This window comes from Anabrus simplex, chromosome 2 (assembly GCF_040414725.1).
Source record: "Anabrus simplex isolate iqAnaSimp1 chromosome 2, ASM4041472v1, whole genome shotgun sequence".
Taxonomy (NCBI): domain Eukaryota; kingdom Metazoa; phylum Arthropoda; class Insecta; order Orthoptera; family Tettigoniidae; genus Anabrus; species Anabrus simplex.
In genome coordinates, this window is record NC_090266.1 from 1,195,888,118 (window position 1) to 1,195,913,782 (window position 25,665).

The 25,665-nt window shown below is 38.4% G+C and overlaps 1 protein-coding gene across 1 annotated transcript in view; it reads left to right on the forward strand.

Annotated features, from left to right (window-relative positions):
* Positions 1–25,665, forward strand: part of LOC136863405 (serine-enriched protein) — a 274,549-nt gene that overhangs the window by 104,644 nt on the left and 144,240 nt on the right. The window contains exon 2 of the mRNA XM_067139816.2: positions 8,289–8,464. Coding sequence (XP_066995917.1) covers positions 8,295–8,464 — 170 coding nt within the window. The 5' untranslated portion in view covers positions 8,289–8,294. The remainder of the gene's footprint in view (positions 1–8,288; positions 8,465–25,665) is intronic.

A 25,665-nucleotide genomic window follows, 5' to 3' on the forward strand; every position in this document is an offset into this window, starting at 1 on the left:
TGGACAAACTGATGGCCTATTTAGAATCCTTGACTGAAACCACACCGAGAGAACTGTTGTTAGTAAAACGTCTTTGTGATCATGCTGCGCGCAAACACTATAAAAATGTAAAACAGGTAAAAATATGCACATTATTTTATTCTCATTATTTTAGAGTTGTAAATGTATGAAAAGTGTTCTTATATTTTTTTGTACAATTGAAAGCAGGTATTATTGTACAACTTATGTTAATAGATTATATAACAAGTACTGTACTGTATTTGTACTTTTAGTTTTCTGGATTATCTGGATTTTTGATCATCCGGATCAGTTCTGGTCCCACTTAATCCAGATAAACGAGGTCCTTGTGTATTTTAATTTTAAAGGACGGCGGGCACTCTAAAATCAAAGTGCACTTACCGACCCAAAAAGTCATCGACTGAAAATCTAAATCCCCGAGTTCATGCATTACTGAAAGGAAGGGACATCACTGAGGTGTCTTAACTAGTTAATACATGGATTTTTATCTACATTTTGTCTGTAGAGGGTCGTACTGCTATGCTTTTAGAACAAGTTTAAATGATAACATTCACTATAAATTTCCCTGAACTATGCTTGTCACTTGAATGAATGAATGAATGAATGAATGAATGAATGAATGAATGAATACTGATCTGCATTTAGAGCAGTCGCCCAGGTGGCAGATTCCCTATCTGTTGCTTTCCTAGCCTTTTCCTAAATGATTTCAAAGAAATTGGAAATTTATTGAACATCTCCCTTGGTAAGTTATTCCAATCCCTAACTCCCCTTCCTATAAATGAATATTTGCCCCAGTTTGTCCTCTTGAATTCCAACTTTATCTTCATATTGTGATCTTTCCTACTTTTATAAACGCCACTCAAACTTATTCGTCTACTAATGTCATTCCACGCCATCTCTCCGCTGACAGCTCGGAACATACCACTTATCAGATCAAAATTTGATGTAGGGTTTTTCCGGCGTTTGCTCTATTAACCAGCGTTTCGTCTTAGGTCTGACACTAGACTCGTCAGAGTGGGATGTGTCAGACCCTACCCACTGACGCTGGGGTGTATGCAGGTGAACTTATCAGAAGCCTATGTAAGGGGCACAGTCTGATAACTGCATACGGGATATAAGACTCCAATGGAATTAATGCCCGCCTATCAATTCCAAATGGAAATTCTAAGTTCCCATGGAGAGAGCTAGACATTTTTCCATCAATAGAGCATATAAAAATCAGATCAAAATTTGATGTAGGGTTCTTCTGGCGTTTGCTGTGGTCTGACTTGATCTGCTTTGGTCTGACACATCCAACTCTGACGAGTGTAGTGTCAGACCTAAGACAAAACGCTGGTTAATAGAGCAAATGCCGGAAAAACCCTACATCAAATTTTGATCTGATTTTTTATATGCTCTATTGGTGGAAAAATATCTAGTTCTCTCCGTGGGAACTTAGAATTTCCACATACTACTTAGTCGAGCAGCTCTTCTTCTTTCTCTCAATTCTTCCCAACCCAAACTTTGCAACATTTTTGTAACGCTACTCTTTTGTCGGAAATCACCCAAAACAAATCGAGCTGCTTTTCTTTGGATTTTTTCCAGTTCTTGAATCAGGTAATCCTGGTGAGGGTCCCATACACTGGAACCATACTCTAGTTGGGGTCTTACCAGAGACTTACATGCCCTCTCCTTTACATCCTTACTACAACCCCTAAACACCCTCATAACCATGTGCAGAGATCTGTACCCTTTATTTACAATCCCATTTATGTGACTACCCCAATGAAGATCTTTCCGTATATTCACACCCAGATACCTACAATGATCCCCAAAAGGAACTTTCACCCCATCAACGCAGTAATTAAAACTGAGAGGACTTTTCCTATTTGTGAAACTCACAACCTGACTTTTAACCCCGTTTATCAACATATCATTGCCTGCTGTCCATCTCACAACATTTTCGAGGTCACGCTGCAGTTGCTCACAATCTTGTAACTTATTTATTACTCTATAGGGAATAACATCATCCGCAAAAAGCCTTACCTCTGATTCCACTCCTTTACATATATCATTTATATATATAAGAAATCATAAAGGTCTGCTAATACTGCCTTGAGGAATTCCCCTTTTAATTATTACAGGGTCAGATAAAGCTTCACCTACTCTAATTCTCTGAGATCTATTTTCTAGAAATATAGCAACCCATTCGGTCACTCTTTTGTCTAGTCCAGTCGCACTTTGCTAAAATAATAGAACTACACTAGTTTATTGGTAAAGTGTGTACTGGACAAATGCACATCAAGAGTAAGACAAGAAAAACATTTGACTATAAAATACTGGAGACTAGAAAAAAAAATAAAAGGAAAAAAAAAAGTTTTTGCTGATATATTTTATTTTATTTTATTTTACATTTTATGGCCTTCATTGGACCACAATGGATTTTTTGATTTTCTCCCAGCCCAATAATTCATCTTTCTCTTGGATCTTAATTTTCTCTCCTGATCTGAAATCACTCTTCCCATGGTTTGTCTGTTAATCTTGGTCTGTAGTCTGTTGTCTATGTTTTTGAGTGTCTTGATTCTGTGAGTCTTGTTTTTTTAAATTCCTCTGCTGTGATTTTTAGTTCCTTCATATCTTCTTTGATTTCTGTAATCCACTTAAAAATTACTCTTACTGTTCCACAATTTTTCTATTATTATCCTGCTGATTCTATTTTCAGGTGTTCTAATTAGGTGACCAAAGAATGAGATTTTTTTTCTTTTTTTTTCTGATAGTGCTCATTACTGGTTCAATTTCTTTGTAGACTGTTTCATTAGAAACTAGTCTCCAGTTTCCATTTTTGTGGTATTTTTTGTTTATACTAGTTTTGATTATTCTTCTTTCTACTTTGAGTATTCTGTCTGTTGCTGCAGTATCAGTTGTTTTGAAAATGGTTTCACTATGCATGTTTTTTCTTGTTGTGTGACTGTTTTATAATGCTTTATTTTTGTGGCTATTGAGAGGTCTTTTGTTATATGTGTTCTTGGTGACATTTGAGCTTTGGTTAATTTGTTTATTACCGGGCGAGTTGGCCGCGCGCGTAGAGGCGCGCGGCTGTGAGCTTGCATCCGGGAGATAGTAGGTTCGAATCCCACTATCGGCAGCCCTGAAAATGGTTTTCCGTGGTTTCCCATTTTCACACCAGGCAAATGCTGGGGCTGTACCTTAATTAAGGCCACGGTCGCTTCCTTTCCTATCCCATCGTCGCCATAAGACCTATCTGTGTCGGCGCGACGTAAAGCCCCTAGCAAAAAAAAAAAAAAATTTGTTTATTCTATTATGTCATGTTTGCTTTTCGTTGAGGCTGTATGTTGTAATTTCACCTAAGTATTTAAATTTGTGTACATAGTGATTTCCTGTTCTCCTACTTTCGTTTTCTTTGCGAGTGGTGGGTCAGTTAATATGATTTCTGTTTTCTCAAAGGATATTTTGAGGCTAATTTGTTGTGCTATTTCCTGTAGTGATTAATTTTGTTGTGGAGTTCCCTGAACATTGTTAGATAGGAGAGCAAGGTCATCAGCAAATCCCAGTCAATTTAAGATTATGTTGTCTTATGATCTTCCAATCTTGATGTTTTTTTGGGTTATCCTTATACCATTCCCTCGTTATATATTCCAAAGTACAGTTGAATAGCAGTGGTGACAAACAATTTCCCTGTCTTAAACCAGTTTTTGTGAGGAATGGCTCAAAAAATTCCTCTCTGAACTTGAATTTTGATTGTGTGTTGGCTAAGGTGAGTTCAGTCACTTTGATTAGTTTTGGGTGCAGTCCAAAATTTCTCAATATTTTCTATATTGAAGGTCTGTGAATAGAGTCATATATGCCTTCTTAAGGTCTACAAACGTTATTGCGAGAGGTTTGTTTTGTTTTCTGTAATATGCCATAACTAATTTTAATGTGATGATTTGTTCTACACAGCTTCTCAAAGGTCTGAAGCCTCCTTGGTATTCACCTAATTCTTGCTCTAATTGTTCTTTAATTCTGCCATTCAGGATTCTTGCAAATATTTTTTATGTACAGTCCAAGAGAGATATACCTCTGTAGTTATCTGGATTGCTCTCATCTCTTTTTTTTTGAAGCGGGTGGATGATAGCTGTTGTCCAGTGTTTAGGAAAATGTTCTGTTGTCCATATTTTTGATAGAACCAAGTGTAGGGAGATTCGAACTGTGTCACTGCCATATTTCCACATTTCTGCAAAAACTTAATCTTCTCTGCATGCCTTGTATTTTGTCATCTCCTCGACTGCTGTTTCCACCTCTTGGAATGTTAGGGGTTTAGGTATTCAGGTTTGGTTTTTACTGCGGTGTCTGTATTAATTTTTAAAAGTTCTTTGGGCTCTTCACAGCTCAAAAGTTTATTCAATGCTTTTGCCATAATTTTGGCATTTTCCTTATTACTATGTGACACTTTTCCATCTTCACTTTTCAACATTAATGTAGGGAGGTTGAATTTCTTTAGTTATCTGCCAAAGATTTTATAGTAATCTCTAGAAATGGTTTTATGGTAGTTTTCTTAAATTGAGGTGATTATATCTCTCTGAAATTGTCTCTTAATTTTTCTAATAGTTTGGGTGAATTTTTTCCTAATATTTTAGAGGTTGATTGCATTTTCTTCTGTTTTCTGAGTCTGAAATTTTAACCATGCTTGGTGTCTTTCTCCATGACATTTGTCACATTCTGCTGTCCACCAAGCATGTCTTTTCTGTGGATTTAAGGGGGCTAAATTTTCAGCCTGTTGTTTGAGAATTGGTATAAGTTCTTTTAAATCATCTGTTAATTTTATGGTCCATGTGAATTCTTGATATTTGTCATTTCTGATGAATTGGTGTGGATCATAATTCCTTTTTTTTTAAATTGTTTTTTGATTTCTTCTTTAATGGTGTAAATTTAATTTTGATTTTGACTATGTAGTGGTCTGAACCGGTGTCTATTCCTCTCAGCACTTTAACATTGTAAATTTCTCTATGACAGGATTCGTCCATACACCCATGATCCAGCTTGATTCCCCTTTTCTCCAGTAAGGGTGTGTCGTAGTTTTAAATTTGTTCGGCTTCCTTTTGAAGTATGTGGATTTGGAAATGAGGTTGTGTTCTCTGCATAATTCAACATGTCTTTGACTATTCTTATTTGTAAATTTGTGTGGAGCCCATGTTTCAATGATGTCTCAGTATTGTTTTTCCTTTTCCAGTTGGGCATTGAAATCCCCTAACAGAATCTTAATTTGGTTTTCTTTATTTGATTTATTGTCTGTTCTAGGAGATCCCAAAAATTTTCCACTTCTTTCCTGGTCTTTGTTAGAAAACTTTTCTCATTTGTGGGGGCATGGGCATTTATGATAGTATAAATTTTATTTGTTGTTTTTAAAGTTAAAGTTGTAATTCTTGGTGAGATGGCTTGAAAGTCCATGATAGAGTCATCATCATCGTCATCATCCTAAACCATCTCCAGTTTCCCGGGTGTGGTATATGAGCCTCCTCCATCTCATCCTGTCCTTGTACCATTTTCCTCCACCAACTTGTCCCAATCATGACCTCTCAGCATTACATCGCTCTTAACTAAATCTATCCATTTCCTTCGTGGCCTTCCCACGGGTCGTCTTCCTTCTACCTTTCTGTCAAATTCCTTCCTTGCAGTTCTGTTTACTGGCATCCTCTTCATGTGACCAAACCACTTCAGTCTTGATATCTGAATCTTATTTAGGAGAGAATTGTCTATTCCTACTTCTCTAATTTTCTCATTCCTAATCTTGTCTTTCCTGGTTTTCTGGATCATAGTGCGTAGGAATTTCATTTCAGCTGCCTGAAGTTTGGAATTATCTCTATTGGTCAGTGTTGTGGTTTCGAGACTGTATGTAAGAATTGGTGTATAATAGGACTTGTACAATGTCATTTTTGTTTTCATGGGTATTTGCTCATCCCACAGCAGGTGTCTTACCTGGTGGTAAAATTGTGCTGCCTTATTGATTCGATTGTTCACCTCATGTTTTGCTAGGTTGTCATTTGCTATAACGCTACCCAAGTATTTGAAAACTGGAACGCTGTCCAGTTGAGCTTCATTTAACATGACTATTGGTTCTGCTCCTTCCCCATACACTTTCATCACCACCGTCTTGGTCTTGCTGATGTTTAAACCATATTTCTTAAACTCCTCATCCCAGCTTTGTATTCTCTCTCCCAATTCATCTTCTGAGTCACTCCAGATCGCAACATCATCTGCAAATGTGAAGGCTTTGATATCTCCGTGTTCTTTCCTTTTAATAGATTAATAAATAGAAGTGGTGACAATGAGCTGCCCTGCTGCACTCCTCTCTTTGTTTCAAACCAGCCCGACAAACCACGTCCTACTTGAATACAGCTTCTGTTCCCACTATACAACATTTTCACTTTGTCTATGAGGCTGTCTCGCACTTGAAGTTCTTTCATGCATTGCCAAATTCTTTCCCTTGGTACACTATCGTATGCTTTCTCAATGTCCAAAAATATTAGGAATAAAGGCTTGTTCTTCTCCCAGTATTTTTCCATTAGCATCCTAATTGCAAATATAAGGTCTGTAGTTGACCTTCCTGGTCTGAAACCATACTGCTCTTCTTCCAAAATTGGTTCAACAATATCTCTGATTCTGGTCTCTATTATTTTTTCCAATATTTTCAGGACATGAGACAGTAGTGTGATGATAGAGTCTGTGATGTTAATATTTACTATTAAATCCTGTTCCAAATTGCGGGCATTGTTTCATAGTCTTTTGTCCAGGCTTTCCGTTGTAAATTCTGTATCCTTGAGATTCAAACAGTTGTTCCATTGTATTTCTCATCTCTTGGAACCCCACTATCAAAATTTTCTGTTTATTCAATTAATCAGTAAAACTTTTAAGTTTTCCTGTTTTCAATAAAGAATTAATATTGTTTGTCACAATGTAGTTGATTTGGTTATGCTTGATCCTGTTCTGGTCTTCTGATGTATGTTTGGGTGATTGCAAACGCTCTGACTCATTGCTGTCTCTTAGGTGGCTACCCACCGAATCCGATGTAGCCTTCTTCTGTTTTTTTGCTGGGCAGAATGGTGGAATTCATTTTGTAAAAGGCCTCTCCATAATTGACTTTCAAAGATAGTCAGCCCTGAGTGCAGCAAGCTCCGATTTACAACTATGGTTGTTAATTGCAAAGGAATTCCGATTTAGTTCACCTTCTGGAAATTTCCAGTTTCCCAGAGGCTATCCAGCCAAACCATGAGGCCCGAACCGAAAATTATATGAAGATGTTGAGTTTGGAGAATTTAATTTTTGGTTCCGGAATTTATATTTTATTATTAATTAGATGTTTAAAAAAAATGTATTTTCTAGTATCTACCAATCTTACATTAGTATTGACAGACTGGAAAATGTAAAGGTTATGTATAACTAAGTCAAAACCAAAAAGAAATGGCATCCACAAAAAAGAAAAAAAAAAAAAAAAAAAGGATTCTTTTGAGTGTATGTTACTATTATTATGTAAATGAGCCATCTCTATGCAGACCCTCTGTACTAAGTGGGAAAGAGTGGTGAACTCCATGTCCAGCTGCCTTTGTTTTCAGGTACTCATTTCTGGTGTAGGCTGAATGCATTCTAGGACCATTTGCCATTTCAGAACTGCAAGTCTTGTTTCTAAATTTTTTGACTTCCTGTTGGGGAATCGAATCCACATCCTTCCATATAAACTGAGCATGCTTTCCCCTTATTGTAATCATAATCTTGCTTTTCCCGACATCTTCATTCAATACCTATTTTTAAATTTTCCAGATTAACTGCATCACATTGCTGCTGTTGTTCTTTGATCTCTCTGCCACCCTTTTCCACAATCACATTATTGTTAACAAACACTGTCATACACACGATAGACATGATAGCGTTCGAAATGGAAGCTGACGGAACCATCAGAATCAGTCTAAGAGGGTCACATAACATGTGTACGTAACATCTGACATTGACAGGTGTATGACATTGACACAAGCCCAGAATGAAACATCCTATTTGTCTCAGCTCAGTTGTATCTAAGTTAGAAGTGATTATGAATCATATAATGTCAAATTTTCTTCTGGGTTTACTCCTACTTTTCTTCATGTCAAGAGTTTAACCCCTTTATCTCGTGAACAACATCTAGTTTGTTTACTCATTTAATGTGACTCAACCATCTTAATTCCTTTACAAATACATCTTCACTAATCATGTTCTTTTCCAGCAGAAGTCATCAGTGATTAATGTGTGTTTATTTTCAGGTAACAATGGGCACCCGAGTGGCTGCTCATTGTCCTGACAAAAGTCTGGCGGGGGTGCCTCGATTGTTAGAAGATATGCAGAGGTTAGCTGAGGATCATGATTCTGCAGACATTGTGTTTCTAGTTGGCCGAGAGGAGGTGCCTGTGTATGCTCATCGGGTGGTGCTTATGGCCAGGTAAGCTTTAAACTATGATCATTTAATAAGAATGTACAAATATTTCCAGTGATGCCGCAATTGTAGCTCCTTTTTTTAGTCTATTTTTCTGCTTTCAAAATATGATGTTGAGCCAGGGGAAACCTGCTTATGGGAAGATGCTGACAGATATTGGTTTTTAATCTGGATTAGTAGACTTTTATGGGCCCAGTAACTTACATTAAAAGTTGGAAGACAATGAAAAAATTAAGGAAAAGAAAAGGTATGTGATAATTCACTCATACAGAGTTAAATTGACTTATAATAATAATAATAATAATAATAATAATAATAATAATAATAATAATAATAATAATAATAATAATAATAATAATAATAATATATCTTAATTATACAGAGTTACGCATTTCAGCATTCAGTCTGCAAGCCTCAGTGAATTTACAAAATGTCTTCACAGTCCTCCATTTGTAATTAGCTCTGAGGCCTCATTTAGTTCCATACCTCTTATCCTTAAATCAATAGAAACTGAGTTAAACCATTGTTGTCTTTGTCTCCCCCTGCTTCTCTTACCATCTATGACAGAGTCCATTATTCTCCTAGGTAGCCTATCCTACTCCATTGACCCATATGACCCCACCACTGAAGTCGATTTATGTGTATCACTTCATCCATAGAGTTCATTCTTAAATTAGCCTTTATCTCCTTATTCTGAGTATCCTCCTGCCATTGTTCCCATATGTTTATACCACAATCATTCTTGCTACTTTCATGTCTGTTACATCTAGCTTATGAATAAGATATCCTGAGTCCACCCAGCTGTCACTCCCATGCAGAAAAGCTGGTCCAAAAACAGAGTGGTTTAAAGATAATTTCATTAAGGAGCTGACTTTTCTTACTGGTTACTATTGGTCGCAACTGCGAGCTCACTACTTTAGCTTTGTTGCACCTTGATTCAACCTCACTTACTATACTACCATCCTGAGAGAATGCACAATCCTAAATACTTGAAATGATCGTCCTGTTCCAGCTTTTATTCCCAACCTGTCATTTAATTCTCTTAGTTTTTTCTGTACAGACATCACTTTAGTCTTGGAAAGGCTATTTTTCATATTGTAAGTACCTTCAACCAAGAACTCATTCTACCATCAATTCTCATTGCAGCCAAATTGTCAACACAAATTACTTTGATTGCTTTTAATATTCTATCTTTAATCCAATAATCCCCCAGTTCAGCTAACATCTTTTTCTGCAGTACTCTGTCATGCCTTCTCGAGCCATGAAACAAACATAACTGTTTATTCCTCTCATAGCATTTTTCAGTTACCTGAGGCATACTGAAAATCTGATCCTGACAGCCTCTCTTGTTCTGAAACCATGTTGGTGTTCATACAACTTACTCTCAACCATTCATCGCTCACACCGTTCCAAAATGCTAGTGAATAACTTGCTCGGTATACACCTATATATTATATATAAACATGTCGGTTTAGTGGATGTATCGTCATCACATCGCAGAAGTTTCCAGAAACATAGAGAATCTACCAGAAGTGAAAGCAGGCATCGTTCTTCTAGAAAGCACCATGAGTCACCAACAGTCACCACAGTCTCCTCCGGCTTCTCCATCCGTGCGTTCCAAACAAACTAAGCAAGCCAGGAGAATTCCGCCCAAACACGATGGAGAAAGGAAAAAGTTATGTGGAGCAGGCTCATCTACTACTACCGGCTCCACATACACCTCCACCAATTCTGTCCTTAACCAGCCATCTGTCTCCGGGATTTTGATGGGGCTAATATCGTCGCGCCGTTTCACCTTCTGCTCAGATCACCTGAACAGAACGTCACCTTCATGTCGAAGAATATTAGAGCTATGCCCAAGCTGCCAGGAATCCGGCCCTGGCACCTACCATCCGCAACCGCAGCATAGTGCATCTGCTCCCGCTGCCGCCAGCTCCCTTCTACATCGACAAGTTGGTGCAAATAGTGCCCGATAAGGCAAACATCAGAGCCATTTATCAAATTCTGACATGGTATACCTGCAATTATGGGGACTATAACCTGGAGATTCAACATACACATGATGGGTTGTTCAACATTAAGATGAGCAAACCATTCTAAACTCATCTAACAACAACCATCGGCCTGGAGTTTTCGGCAAACACGCGAAGGCTATAAATATTACTTAACAGGCACCAACCCGGCGAGCAGCTCCTACCCGACCATCACCCATTCACTCCGTGGTGGCCTGCGTAGTGGATCGAGACTGGACAAGTGGCAGCCCAGTTGCAGCTCAAGGGTCACCAAATCTACAATGTGGTTCAAATCTGGACCCAATGCGAACTGACTTCCCTCATCCGCATACTGTCGAAGGATATCACCACCTTGGACACGCTCCTGCATGACAGTGTCGTTATCTACAGCCTAGTCATCACGTGGAGCCATTGCGCTCGGCACCTCCGCAGAAGATCCGGTGCGAGTGGTGTCAGTGGTTTGATCATCTCCAGGGAATACCATGCATTCAGGCAGAGGTATGTGTGATTTGTAGCCAAGAGCACCCTACTCAGACTGGTACTAATAAGGCTTCTCCAAAATCTATAAATTGTTCCGAACCCCATCCCACTTTCTTATATAAGTTCAAGTCTTACCCTGCTCCTGAACTGTCCCATCCCGAATCCATCATTCATGTCATTTCACAGGACCTCCCCACTCCTGCCTCCACCTCTATGTTCCCTACCCCCTGTTCTGAGAACATCATTCATTTTATAACGATGGTGCTCATGAACATTCTCCTGCTCCATCGCCCCTACATCCTTAATGAGGTCCAATTAGCCACGCGACTGGAGTAAAATGCATTTTGTATTTTTTCCACTTAATGCCATCCCCTTAATAGCATGACCTTCCCCTTAATCTGTACGACCCGGGTGTTTTTGTCCTAAATGAGTCTTTCCTCATGTCCCTCCAACAGCCACGTTTCCCTTCTTATATATTTTACCGTGCTGATAGACATGGTGAGGCTTGCGGTAGCGTGGCTGTTGGTGTTAAACAAACTATTACTAGTAAACTCCATTTCTACAATTTTTCCATTCATTTTACAGAGTATCTCTTACTTGAAACTTTTCCTCCTAACCACCCTCCCATTACTTTTGCATTGCTTTATCTCTCCCCCCTCGAACACCACCTCCGCTAGTCTATTAGTTTCATCGCTTCTACATTTAATAACTATACCTTTATTGCTGACATTAATATCACTTCTTACAATATCTTCACCTCCACTGCTTTCATTAATTTACTGTCTCGCATCCGGGCCGTGCAGATTTCCTTCCCCTTCCACACCCATCCTGTTTTCCATTCCACTCCTGATGTGCTTCTCCTCTCCCCATCCCTTTCCACTAATCTCACAGTCAAGAAACTCCTTCCTGTAGATTCCAATCATCTCCCTGCCCTCCTAACTATTCCTGATATTTCTTACACTACTCACCCTCAACACTCCCGCCCTCCCCTACTAGACTTTTTTCTCATACTAACTGGATGAACTACCGTGCCACAATTACTAATCTTATTAAAGACTCTCCCCCTCCCACCTCCCTCCCCAATCACCTCCACCTTATAACACAGGTTGAAACTGCACACCAAACAGCTGACCAGCTCCACATTCCCCGCCATTCCTACCGCCTTTCTAAACCTCCCATACCTCCTAAAGCTCTCTCCCTCTTGAAATTTGCACAGGACTACTATCATTCATACCTGAGAACACGTGACCCGACTACTCTACTTGCCCACAGACGAACACTCAGACATGCTCACTCATACATTAAAGCTATAAAACATAAACTCTGGACTACTGCTTGTACCGGCCTCTCAGACATGGACATTTCTCGTAAATTTACAACTACTTTTCGAAAACTAACCAAAACTTGCAAATCTCTCCCCACATACCCAATCCTCACCCAACCTATTCCTCCTACCACTGATAAACAGAAATCTGATGTGTTAGCTGACTACTATTCATCTTTGTTTTCTCTGCTTCATTCTTACGTCATCAACATCCTGACGAACCTACTATTCTTCAACACTGCAATCCCAACCTCCCCCACCTGCAACCCTCTTTTTTCCACTTTTGTGATGTTGACTTTTCCCACCCTTTAAATGCTCCCATCACTCCCCATGATATTCTCACCTTCTTTCACTATAAACGTAATACTGCTCCTGGGTCCAATCAAATAACTTACTGCCATATCCGTGAAGCTCCTATAATCCTCATTTATGCCCTTTGCACTATCTGTTAACAACCTCCTCTATACTGGTATGTTCCCCGATCACTGGGGCCATGCCATGATTCTCCTATTCCTCAAACCTTCCAAACTACATTCTGACATCAAATCCTATCGGCCTATCTCCCTCTTACTGGTTCTCTCCAAGATTTTCGAAGGCATTTTTTGTCAATAAATCTCCCGCTATCTCTCATTCTTTTAATCTTCTTCCTTCTTCTGAAGTAAGTTTTCATGCTCATTTTTCCATGCACGATAACCTTTTTCACATTACCTCCTCCCTCACTTCATTCCTCAAATCCCACTGCCCTGCAGCCCTAGTTTGCCTTGATGTAAACAAGGCCTTTGATACTGTTTGGCACGAAGGCCTTGTCACAAACTCAGTCATTTACCTCTCCCTACCACTATCATCTGATTTCTTCAAAATTACCTCAACCATAGAACAGCTACCGTAACTATCAATGGCACCCTTCCTATCCCTGTCCTATCCGATCTGGCGCAGCTCAAGGCTCACCTCGCCGCTGTTATACAGCCTCTTTACTTACGATATTCCCCATCCTGACCTGCCCCTCTGCTTGTATCAGTACGCAGATGACCTCGCTATCCTCGCCCTCGGCCGCTCCTTTACCTCACTTTCTTCGAAACTTCAATCCAATCTCAATCTCCTAGAAACTTGGTTCAACTCCTGGAACTTCTCTGTTGATCCCACGATAAAGCAGTTCATTATTTTCCGTTCGGCATCCCATCTCCGTCCCCTTAGTATAATGTCCGTTTAGTGGAAACTAAACTATTAATCTACCTTGGGATCCAGTTAAAAAGTAACCTCCAATGAAATCATCACCTTGACTCCGTGCACCGTAAATCCCTTTATCGTTTCCATGCCCTCCGTTCACTTACTGGTCCCTCGTGGGGCCTGAAACCCTCCCATGTCCTTCATGTCTACAAATCCTGTATTCAACCCCTTGCCACTTACGCCTCACCGACATGGATTACTGCCCATCCAACTGAATACGCTTGACTTACCCGACTTGATCGCCACGCCCTCCAAATTGCTTACTGACTTCCCTATGATACCCCTTCTTCCACTTTTCAGCCTTTTCATCACTTCCCCAACATCCTTACTCACATTCATTCTGTCCACTTGAAATATCTCACTACCGGCGATATTCATAATCCTCTTGTCAGGGAAGCCCTATCCTTTTCCGCTCTAGCCACTTCAATACTCAATAATTCTCGTACTCCTCAGATTGCTTATTTATTTCCACCCGCTCACCCGTAGCTTCCACTCCTCTTTCCTGACACCATAACCTCTCCTCTTTTTATGTTATGTAAGTCAGGTCATTGCCCCTGCATGAGATGCTCTTGGCTACGGTCTCCTGTACCTGTTCTACTCACCGACTCTGGTGCCAAAAGCGCCATCTGAGTTTGTGTTGTGTTCAAGTGCAATGTTAGTGTTATGTTTCCGCAATGTTTTTTTATTTTTATGTCTCCCTCTTGTTTCAATACTACATTGCGCATTGCTTTTAAACTTTTATGTCTCCACAGCTCTGTTTCTTTTTCTAGCTCTTCGTACATAACTGCGCTTAAGCTCTGCAACGTCACTTACTATGCAGCTCAGTGTCAATTTTAATACTCTACTTTCTTTTGAGTTCTTATCCCACATTACTTCTTTAAATTTATTATTATTATTATTATTATTATTATTATTATTATTATTATTATTATTATTATTATTATTATTATTATTATTATTGTATTTTTGTTAATATTGTTTACCCTCCTTCTTACTTGTATTATATCATGAATATTATATTTGCAACACATGCAAGATGGCATTTTAAGTTTTATTCATTGTATACTGCAAAGACAAGCTAGAGAAGAACTTTTAATTTTCTATATTGTGATATTTTACTGTAATTGTGTTTCTATTTACTTTCTGCTTGGTCGAAACACGCAATACAGACTTTTGTTTTATACAGTGTTTAAGTGCATTCATTAAGTGAGAGAAGAACTTTTAATTTATTTTTAGTGTATCTTTTCCTTTGTTTTCTTAATTACTGTTACACATGCAAGGCAGACTTTTAAGTTTTATTCAGTATTAGTGCTAAGCTGAGCATGAAGAAGAACATTTAGTTTCTTATACCTTGAATTTTATTGCTATTTGTTTTATTATTTATTTTCATCTGCTTGTCAAAAAACATGCAAGACAGACCATTGTTTTATTCAGTGTACAGTACAAAACATGCAAGAGAAGAACTTTTTCATTTTGTATTATATTTTGTCCATTGAATAACAATATATGAAAAAAGTTTTCTCAGTAAACGGGGGACTAGTGGGGGTGCAGTGCAGATTTCTCTCCTGGGGTCCTCTTGTGGTTGCCTTAAACACCTGCACCATCCATTATATTCATTATTCCCTAATGCATGTGCAATATATACTTATTCAGTGTGCACTTTTGCTCCATAATTATTTTCAAATACGAAGGCCAAACAGCTGCTCATTCAGCTGATGGCCTGCCTGCCCCTCTTTAGAGGATGGAATGACATAACTTACTCTCGGTTCAATTTTACTTGGTATAGTGATGCCTGAAATATCTCAATAGTTTTTGCAATCCTTCCTGTTCCCTTGCATATAGATGGTGCAATTACTGCTTTTGTCCAATCAGAAGGTATGTTATTAACATTCCATACTAATCCTATTATTCTTTGAGACCACTTCATTCCTTCCTTCCGGTTATATTTCACCATTTCAGGTCTGTTTTCATATATTCCAGCTGCTTTATGACAATGAAGTTTATTTATCATCCTTTCCATTCTCTCAAGTGTAATTTGACAGTCCTATTTCCCCATGAACTTGGTTGTTCGACTTCAACAGGATGATTTTGTTTTACTTAGAGACAGTTTTCAAAATATTCCTTCCACCCTTTCTAAGATTCTTTATTACTGCCCATAAAGGTTTTCCTGCAGCTTGATGAGGCCTTTCCAGGTTATTACTGAAATCTTCCCATGACTTCTTAGATTCAACAATTATTTGTTTCGCTCTGTTTCTTTCATATATGTACAATTCCTTGTCTGAATCAGTCCTTGTTTGGAGCCATTTCCAGTATGCCTTCTTTTTACATTTACAAACTGCCTTCACTTCATTATTTCACCAAGATGTTTGCTTTTTCTCATCCTTATACACAGTAGTTCCTATGCAATCCCTTTCTGTTTCTACTACAGCATCCTTGTATGCGCCCATTCCCTTTCGTTTCCCTGAATCTGCTTACTGTCTATTGTTTGAAACTCCTAGGCCTTTCCTGTCCCATCGTCGCCATAAGACCTATCTGTGTCGGTGTGACATAAAGCAACTAGCAAAAAGAAAAACAGTGTTGTGGTCTTTATGTCTTAATCTATGTACGATAGACATCCAAGAATTACTGATTTTATATCCTTCTTCTAAATTCATATTGTTCGGACGTTTCTTGATTTTGAGAGCCTCGCAGATTTTCCTTTTCAGATTCCATGGTCTTGGCAAATGATATTCAGTGTCTTGTATTGTAGGAATGCTTGACTACCGCTGAAATATCTGTGTTCTGATTCTTGGTGCGACGTATATGTTCTTTTAGGCGGGTGGAGATCAGACGTTTTGTTTCACCAACATAGCACGTTCCGCAGCTACATTCAATGTGGTATACTCCAGGAGCCTGTAGTTCCATTGTGTATTTTACTGGTAGTAGGTGTGGTTTATAGATGGTTTTATGTCATATTTGTCCAATATCATGCCGATCCTGTCTGTAGTGTTTTTAATGTATGGAAGTATCGCTATTTTTGGGCGGGTCAGTTCTTGTTTCCTGTTGTTTTCTTCTAAGGCAGCCTTTTCTTCGTTTTCTTCTGATTTTCTAAAGACTGCAGCATTTCAGAAAGGGACAGCAGCATTATACCAGCATGTGTGGACTGAAATATCACACCAAGAACCGACGGACAGACTGTATTCTTCACAAAACCAGCATTAAGCTTCTCAGGGAACAGATCAATGACACCAGACAGACTCTGGACCACCTCAACAATAAATTATTTCACCTCCACTTGGAACTTGCCAGCACCTTGTCTCTCAATGACTGGACCACGTTAGACAGCATTGGCAACACACAATCCCAGCGTACACTGGAACTAGCCACTGCCAAACAAAACAAGAAATTTGACCACGTTCTAGAAAACAGAAACTGAAACCAACTGATTCACTACAGAAGAATGTAATAGTTAATCTCACAGATAAACCACTCAGTGAACCTACTACCTCGGCCATGAAAAAAAGGACTCAACTATGCAGTAGCTCGTAATAGGGTACCGGTGCAAGAAATAATTAGCAAAGTTGAAATTGCAATCTGACACCTCCCTACCAAATCTGCAGAAGAGATCAGACAGGATATACCATGTCTACTGAGAACTGCAAAGCTGCCGCCATCCAATTTGACCAAAGAAGAAATTCGTGCCCTCAAAACACTGCCTCAAGATACGGAAAAAATAATCCTATCCGCAGATAAAGGGAATGCTACGGTGATAATGACACGCACCGACTACACACAAAAAATAGAACAATTACTCACCGATTCTACATACAGGAAAATAAGAAACCCTACCAATCACATTAAGAACAAACTCCACAGACTAGTAAAAAATTCCAGTATCCCAGCCAAGATACAGAAGAAGCTGATCTCCTCGGACCCCATACCATCTAAATTGTATGGCCTCCCTAAAATTCATAAAGAAGGCATACCTCTGCGACCTATTGTGAGCACTATAGGATCTCCAACGCATGATATCGCCTAATACCTAGCCGGACTACTTCAGCCACATACAGGACACACTTAAACCTACGTGAAGGACTCCCGACATTTCATCCAGCTCCTTAAGGACCAATCAATCGAAAGTATGAACTTATTAGTAAGTTTTGACGTCACGTCACTTTTCACTAAGGTGCCGCTAACAGGAGTATTTCTGCTATTAGACCAGAAACTTCCAGAAGACCTGTCAACACTAGCTAAAGAATGCCTTAACGCCACTTATTTCTACTTCAAAGGGAGTTCTAAAAACAGAGAGAAGGGGCCGCGATAGGGTCGCTGCTCTCTCCAATAATAGCAAACATGTATATGGAGCACTTCGAACAGAAAGCCTTAGTCACATCTACCCTGAAACTGAAATGTTTTCTTCGTTATGTGGATGACACGTTCATGATCCAGCCTCACTGGAGCAAAAACCTGCAGCTATTTCTCAACCATCTCAACTCTATTCCCATAAATATTCTGTTCACCATGGAAATCGAAGTAAACAGAAAACTACCGTTCCTGGATGTCCTAGTAAAATGCAACATCAATGGGATTCTGAGTCACGCAGTATACAGGAAACCCATACATACAGACAGTTACCTGCATGCCTCTTCTCAACACCACCCATCACAAAAGCAAGCTGTTCTAACATCACTGGTTAACAGGGCCATAGTGATATCATACGCAGAACACCTCAAAGAAGAGAAAGAACACCTTACGAGATCCCTCAGGAGAAATGGCTGCTCGCTCAATAACATCTGGCAAGTCTTTAGAAAATCAGAAGAAAACAAAGAAAAGGCCGCCGTAGAAGAAAACGAGAAACAAGAACTGACCCGCCCGAAAACCACGATACTTCCATACATTAAAAATGCAACATACATGATCGGCAAGATACTGGACAAATGACAGAAAAACCATCCATAAACCACACTGGAAGTTAGCCCGTTATCTACTACCAGTAAAGTACACAATAGGACTACAGGCTCCTAGAGTATACCACATTTAATGTAGCTGCGGAACGTGCTATGTTGGTGAAACAAAACGTCTCCACCTGCCTAAAAGAACAAATTCTTCACACCAAGAATCAAAACGCAGATATTTCAGCGGTAGCCAAGCATTCCTACAATACAAGACACTGAATATCATTTGACAAGACCATGGAATCTGGAAAGGGAAATCCGCAAGGCTATCAAAATCAAGAAACATTCGAACAGTATGAATTTAGAAGAAGGATATAAAAATCAGTAATTCTTGGATACCTATCATACATAGATTAAGACTTACAGACCACAACATACAGACCACAACATAAACACGTAGGTCGAACCTCCCAATTAAATAACGGCGCGGGCAAGCCCCACTGTGACACATACCTTCCAGAATTCTCACGAGACAGCCAGGGGGCTTACGTCAGCCAGAAAGGCTAGGCTATATAGAGACCAAGGTCAGGAACCACTCTTGTAGTGTGATTGCTGCCTGGGAGACTGATTAGCTCGGATCGAGTAGAGGTATTTCAGTCGCCTTAACAAAGAATACTGCAATGTATTCGAAACGTCTGCAAACTGTATGTAATGTACAGAAAACAACAACACAGTTCAACCCGGAAAATAAACTAAATAAGCATTTATAGATTGTTTTTTGTGTTCTAAGGTTACTAGCCCTCCTATCTCTTCCTTCTTCATGAAATTATTAGCCATTAAGCATAAGGAATTTAATATCACAGTTCAACCACTACATATACAGCATCAAAAATACTACGTTTTTACTCAACAAAAATAAGAAGACGGCTCAGCTCTAATAATTCTTTTATATGCAACGAACCTTTTATTCAACAAAATAACATATACAAAAAATGAATATCTTAATGTCAAACAGACTGCATTCAACTTCAATCCTCTAATTTAGGATCGCATGTGAAATCAATATTACGAGTATATAATATTATAGACATTAAGGAACCGAAGACCATTCATATACCAAATGAAGAATTTTATATTTTGACCTGCAAGAATCTCCTTGTCACACAAATTAGTTTTACCCTAGGATAATAAGATGTTAAATTTAATTATAATATCATTCTATTGCCTGTATATAAGGAGTTAAGTATGATAATATGCTGTTCATTGTTTTGACCGCCAAGTTTCTATACACTTTTCAAGCAGCTGATGATGGTGTTAAAAATTGTACACCGAAATGTGTCCTGTAATTTGTAATAAATAATGTTGTAAACATCAGATAACAACATTGTAAATGTATTGAAAAGGTGGAACCTACTATAAGCTTATTTAATTATGAAATTATTAGCCAGTCAGAAATTTTGGATATTTATTAAATTAGCCAATCAGAATTGAGGGTGTGTACAGGGCTTTGGCCTAGAGAGTTCTGGAACTTTCCCCTCAGCTATAAAAGCTGGGACCTCTTGGGCCATGTTGTCTTTTCCATCGCTCCAGTTAAGGGATTTAGTGTGCATACGTAGTGGAGGCAGGGCGAAAGCCTTGCCTGCTGTCGGAAGGCCCACCAACTCAAGATAATGGCAGACATCTTTTAAGTATGTGATTGTTTCATATAGCTGACTTGAGGGGAAGGTTTCAAAAATTTTTCCTAATGTAAAGTTGAACATCATCTTTCAAATGTAAATTTTCAAACAAGTCTAAGGACTTTATTCTAACTTAGGGAATAAAGAGTGTTCACCCTCTTTTAATTCCCATTCAACTTGGTGTTGGGGTGACCATATGATTTTGTAAAACTTTAAAATTTATCTCTTCTTTTGGAACTTAATATTTTTCTCCATCTAGTCACCCTCCATAGTATAGGCTTAGCCTCTCTAACTTATGGCCATAAGCCCGGATAGGGTTTTAAGTGTTTCAAAGTGTATTTCCTTTTCTTTTTGATCACTAAGGCCATGTAGAATGGGCAATTATTGCCTCTCATCATCATCATCATCATCATCATCATCATCATCATTGTACAGTGTCAGTTTCCCTGGTACTGTTAATGAGCCTCTTCCGCTTCTTCCTGTCCATATACAACTTGTCGTGGAGAACATCGTCCACTGTCCATCCCCTTGTAACTAGATCAACCTTGATCATGTCCATCCATTGGGTTTTAGGTCTTCCTGCAGGTCTTTTCCCCTCCACCTGTCTTTCCAAATTTAATCTGGCTGTTCTTGCAGGCTCCATCCTCATCACATGCCCGTACTACCGTAGTCTGGATGTGCTGATTCGGTCTAATAGGGATGTCTTTATTCCAGCTTCTTTCCTCACCTCCTCATTTCTTAACTTGTCCATCTTCTTCTTCTGGATGGTGGATCTAAGAAATTTCATCTCTGATGCTTTCAGTCTTATTGCCTCTCTCAAGACTTAACTATTCATAGTTAAATGTAAATCAGGCAGTCGAGCGGGTAAGACAGTAAAACTATTTTGAAATGATCTAGTTGTGAAATTTGGATTAACAAATTGTTCCGTGGAGACACTGGATTGTAATAAGTTTTGGAGAGCAGTCTCCTAAGTAATTGAATGGAGCAATGGTGCTCTTTCAAATAATATAACTTTGGAGCTACAAGCTCATTTCTACAATGTATTGTGTACCTGAACTTTGATCTTTCTTGCTTTTTGAACCAACGAGCTCCTGATTTCTTGTTGTTTGCCAACATTTAAAGTCAATGAGAGAAAAAAAAAGGGGAAAGAAATAAAATGTCCAATTTTAGAGTTTTAAATTACGCTTCGATATTTTCTCTGTCCACCCATTCACGCCCGCACCTTTTTTACACCTCTGCAACCTACCAAAACAGGGTAACATTATTTACTGAAGGATTAGAGAAATAATTGTATATTTCGTCACCATAAGACCTATCTGTGTCGGTACGACGTAAAGCCCCTAGCAAAAAAACAAAAAATAAAAATAAAAATTGTATATTAAGAAATAAAATAATTTTTAAATTTAGATAGACGCATAATAGTTAGGTTTTTAGACTTAGTTGGTAACCTTTTTAAAAAATTAGAGTGATAAGCAATTTGTAAGTTAATTATGAGACAAATAATGAGATCAAAGTCCAAGAAATGATTGGTAGATTGCAAAACTGGCGAAGAAGAGAGCTGTAAGTTCTCGAAACATGAATAGTAAATAGCCAACAATAAATATTATTGACTAGGTGGAATATAAATTATCAGTGACAGACATACCATTTATTCGAGCTGTTTATCTCCTTACTCCAAAATCTTCCCAGCTGAAAGTTTGTAACATTTTTGTAACTCTACTCTTTTGCTGGAAATCACCCGGAACAAATCACACTGCTTTACTTTGGATCTCTTCCAGTTCTTGAACCAATTAATCCTGGTAAGAGTCCCATACACTAGAATCATACTCTAATTGGAGTCTTACCAGTGACTTACATGCCCTCTCATTTACATCCTTACTATAAGCCCTAAATACCCTCATAAGATCTGGAAGGAGGCCTCTGATATGGTTTCTAGCCTTTTGTTACATTTTTGAGGATTTCAGAGAGTTTAAAACAGCACTTTTAGAGAAATATTGGAGTTTAGGAACACAACAAAGTCTGATTAGAATTATATCAAAAAGATATTCTTCTACCAGTTCAACATGTTACGTTAATGATTTTACTTTCCAATTCCACTTTCTTAAAGAATTAGACTCATTGCCGAGTGAATTAGAACTAGTAAGGGCAATTGAAAAACGCTTTCCTCCTGATATCCAACCTTTCCTCACAGCAGCATATGTATAAATGGCACTGCAGGCTGAATCTATATTCTGACAAATTCACAGCGTGACGGTACATATGAATACTAGAGCAGCAAGACCATTTGACCTGGCTATCCATGCAACATCAACTAGAGTTACAGAAAGGAATAATCATCTAAAGAGGAGAAGTTATTGAAATAAACAGAATCCTAATTCAGGGTCATGAAATTGGGTGCAAAGCCAAGAGATAAGTGTAATGTGTATCACAGAAGAAATGCATATCCATATGAAAATAGGCACAATCCACAAAGGTTTACTCAACCTCACCGATTTAACCGATTTCATTGAACATCGCTATTTTGGAGAAATAGAGATATAGAACAATAGTATCTGATGAATAAGAAAAGATTCACAAAAGAAACAATTCAAAGAATAGGCATTATGTGAAGCAATTAAGGCAAAAGACATAATGAAAGGATCAGTTGGAACATGTTATCAGAAATCAGGATATGAATACAAATTGCATAGGAATGGGAAGTCCAGAATATCAAGAGTTTCCTAGACAAGAAGAGGCATGAAGATAAATAAATCCAATATCAAAAGGCCAGTGAAGGGCATGATGTAAAAAAAAACCACATCAATTTGGGATTAATTATGGTAAAAGATTATAGAATTACTGACTGCCTAACAAGAAACCAAAATGATTTTTGGCAGAATGCTGCTATACCTATTCCCAAGAAAGCCGGTGCTGACAAGTGTGAAAACTACCGCACCATTACAGTAGTATCTCATGCCTTCAATATTTTAACACATGCAGTTAAAAGAGAATGCAAAGACAAGTTGAAACTGACTTGGGAGAAGAACAGTTTGGCTTCAGAAGGAATGTAGGAACACGTGAAGCAATCCTGACTTTACATCTGATCTTAGAGGACCGGATTAAGAAGGACAAGCCCATTTACATGGCATTCGTAGATCTAGAAAAATGCATTCAATAATGTTGATTGGACCAAGCTATTTGAGATTCTGAAGGTGATTGGGATCAGATATCGGGTAAGAAGAATTATCTACAAAGTGCATAAAATTAATCTGCAGTGAAAAGAATTGAGGGCTTCGAAAAGAAGCTGCAATTCAGAATGGAGAGAGGCAAAGGCTGCAGTTTGTCCCCTTCCTTTTCTTTGTTAATATAGAACAGGCAGTAATGGGAATAAAAGAGGAATTTGGAAAGAGAATCACAATCCAAGGAGAGGAAGTCAAAATCCTGAGATTTGCTAATGATATTATTTCATCTGAATCTGCAGAAGATCTGCAGAAATTGCTGAATGGTATGGACAGAATCTTGGTGAAGGAGTGCAAGTTGAAAATAAATACATCCAACACAAAAGTAATGGAGGGCAGTTGAACAAAGTCTGGTGATGCAGGAAATAGTAGATTAGGAAACAAAGTCTTGAAGGAAGTAAATGAATATTGTTACTAGGGTAGTAAAATCACTCACGATGGCAGAACTAAGGGGGACACAAAATGCATGCTAGCACAAGCAAGGAAGGCTTTTAATAAGAAGAGAAATTTGCTCACTTCGAACATTGATTTAGGAATTAGAAAGATGTTTTTGCAGACTGGAGCGTGGCATAGTATGAAAATGAAATATGGACAATAACTAGCTCAGAAAGAAAAAGAATAGAACTTTTCAAGTGTTACAGAAGAATGCTGAAAATGAGATGGGTAGATTGAATCACGAATGAAGAGACACTGAATCAAATTAGCAAGAGGAGATTGATCTGGCTAAATTTGACGAGAAGAAGAGATAGAATAACAGGATACATTTTAAGATGCCCAGAAATAGTTCAGATGGTTTTTGAGGGAAGTGTAGGCGGTAAGAACAGTAGGGGATAGACCAAGATATGAATATGACAAGCAGATTAAAGCAGATGTATGATGTAGTAGTTACGTAGAAATGAAAAGGTTAGCACAGGATAGGGTGGTACAGAGAGCTGCATCAAATCATTCTATGGAATGATGACTCAAACAACAACATGGTTAATTCCTCTGGCTGGAGGAGTGGGTCTTTGTGTTTATCTCAATACACATCTCTTTATCTACACACAACACACCACACCACCAACCATCACAGAAACATGCAACGGTGAATACATCCCGCCGTCAATTATAGGGTTGGGATGGAAGCGCTTCAAGGTATAAAACTGGGCCAGATTCTCATGAAGTACCAATTCCAAGAAACTGAGGAAAAAGCCAGGAAGGAAAAGACTGAATGTTGAAACAGGACCCCCTTGACCTCGCGAAATCAACCGAGGTACTGTCTGTAATGAGGGTTGCAGATCCATTAACGAAAGTCAAGCATTACAGCTGAGGATGTCCCCATGCTGCCAGTATCTGGTGTCTATATGCTTGGATAGCAGTTGTTATGGCAGACTAAGGCATTAAATAGAACTGCATGTTACCATAAGTGCTACAGTATTTGCTCATACAACGCAATCTTAATTAAGTCCTTCACATTGATGGTGTAAGTTATGTGGCCATGTGCACATTAACTCATTACTTTGGAATAAATTATTAAATTTTCTAATCTTGATTACTATGTGCTGTAATAAGAACCAACTGATAGTAGGTAAATTTGATAGTACATTTATTATAACACTAGTTCAAATGTGGTTATGTCCTATTCTGGTAATTTTTACATTATTTATATCCCATTTGTTTTATGCTTTGAATTTGTATTGTTAGTTTCATTGAAATGGAAATGGCATATGGCTTTTAGTGCCAGGAGTGTCCGAGGACAAGTTCGGCTTGCCAGATGCAGGTCTTTTGATTTGACTCCCATAGGCGACCTGCGCGTCGTGATGAGGATGAAAATGAGTATGGAGATGACACATACACCCAGCCCCCATGCCACCGATGATTCTACATTATGACTAGATCTCCTTGTGATAAAATATTACAAATATTGTTCTAGAAGATCCAATAGCTTGCTTTGAAACTTCTGTAATTAAAAGTAATGAATTTACTAGTTGTTGAATGACTGCCTCAGTTGATATAATTTTTTTCAATTTTCCTAAGCTTTCAATTGGTTACCACCTCCATTACAAGTAATGTAAATCATTTTATTTTCCGTATTGAAAGAATCTCAATATAAGAGAATTTATTGGACCCCAACCTATTCAATACATTACAGGATGTTAACATTTTTCGTTAAACATCATTAAAATGGAGACATGTTTCGCCCTCCTTGTGGGGCATCAACAGTCATATCAAAGCACCTCAAAATTAAACCAGACGTCTGGTTGGAAATTATGAACATAATATGTAAGAAAGAATACATTAAAAAATACGTTCAAAGGTCCTATTCTAAACGAAATAACAATAGACTAGTTACACATAGTAAAATATGCTAGTGGTTTCTTAATATTAAAATGAGGCCATCATATGTACAGTATAAC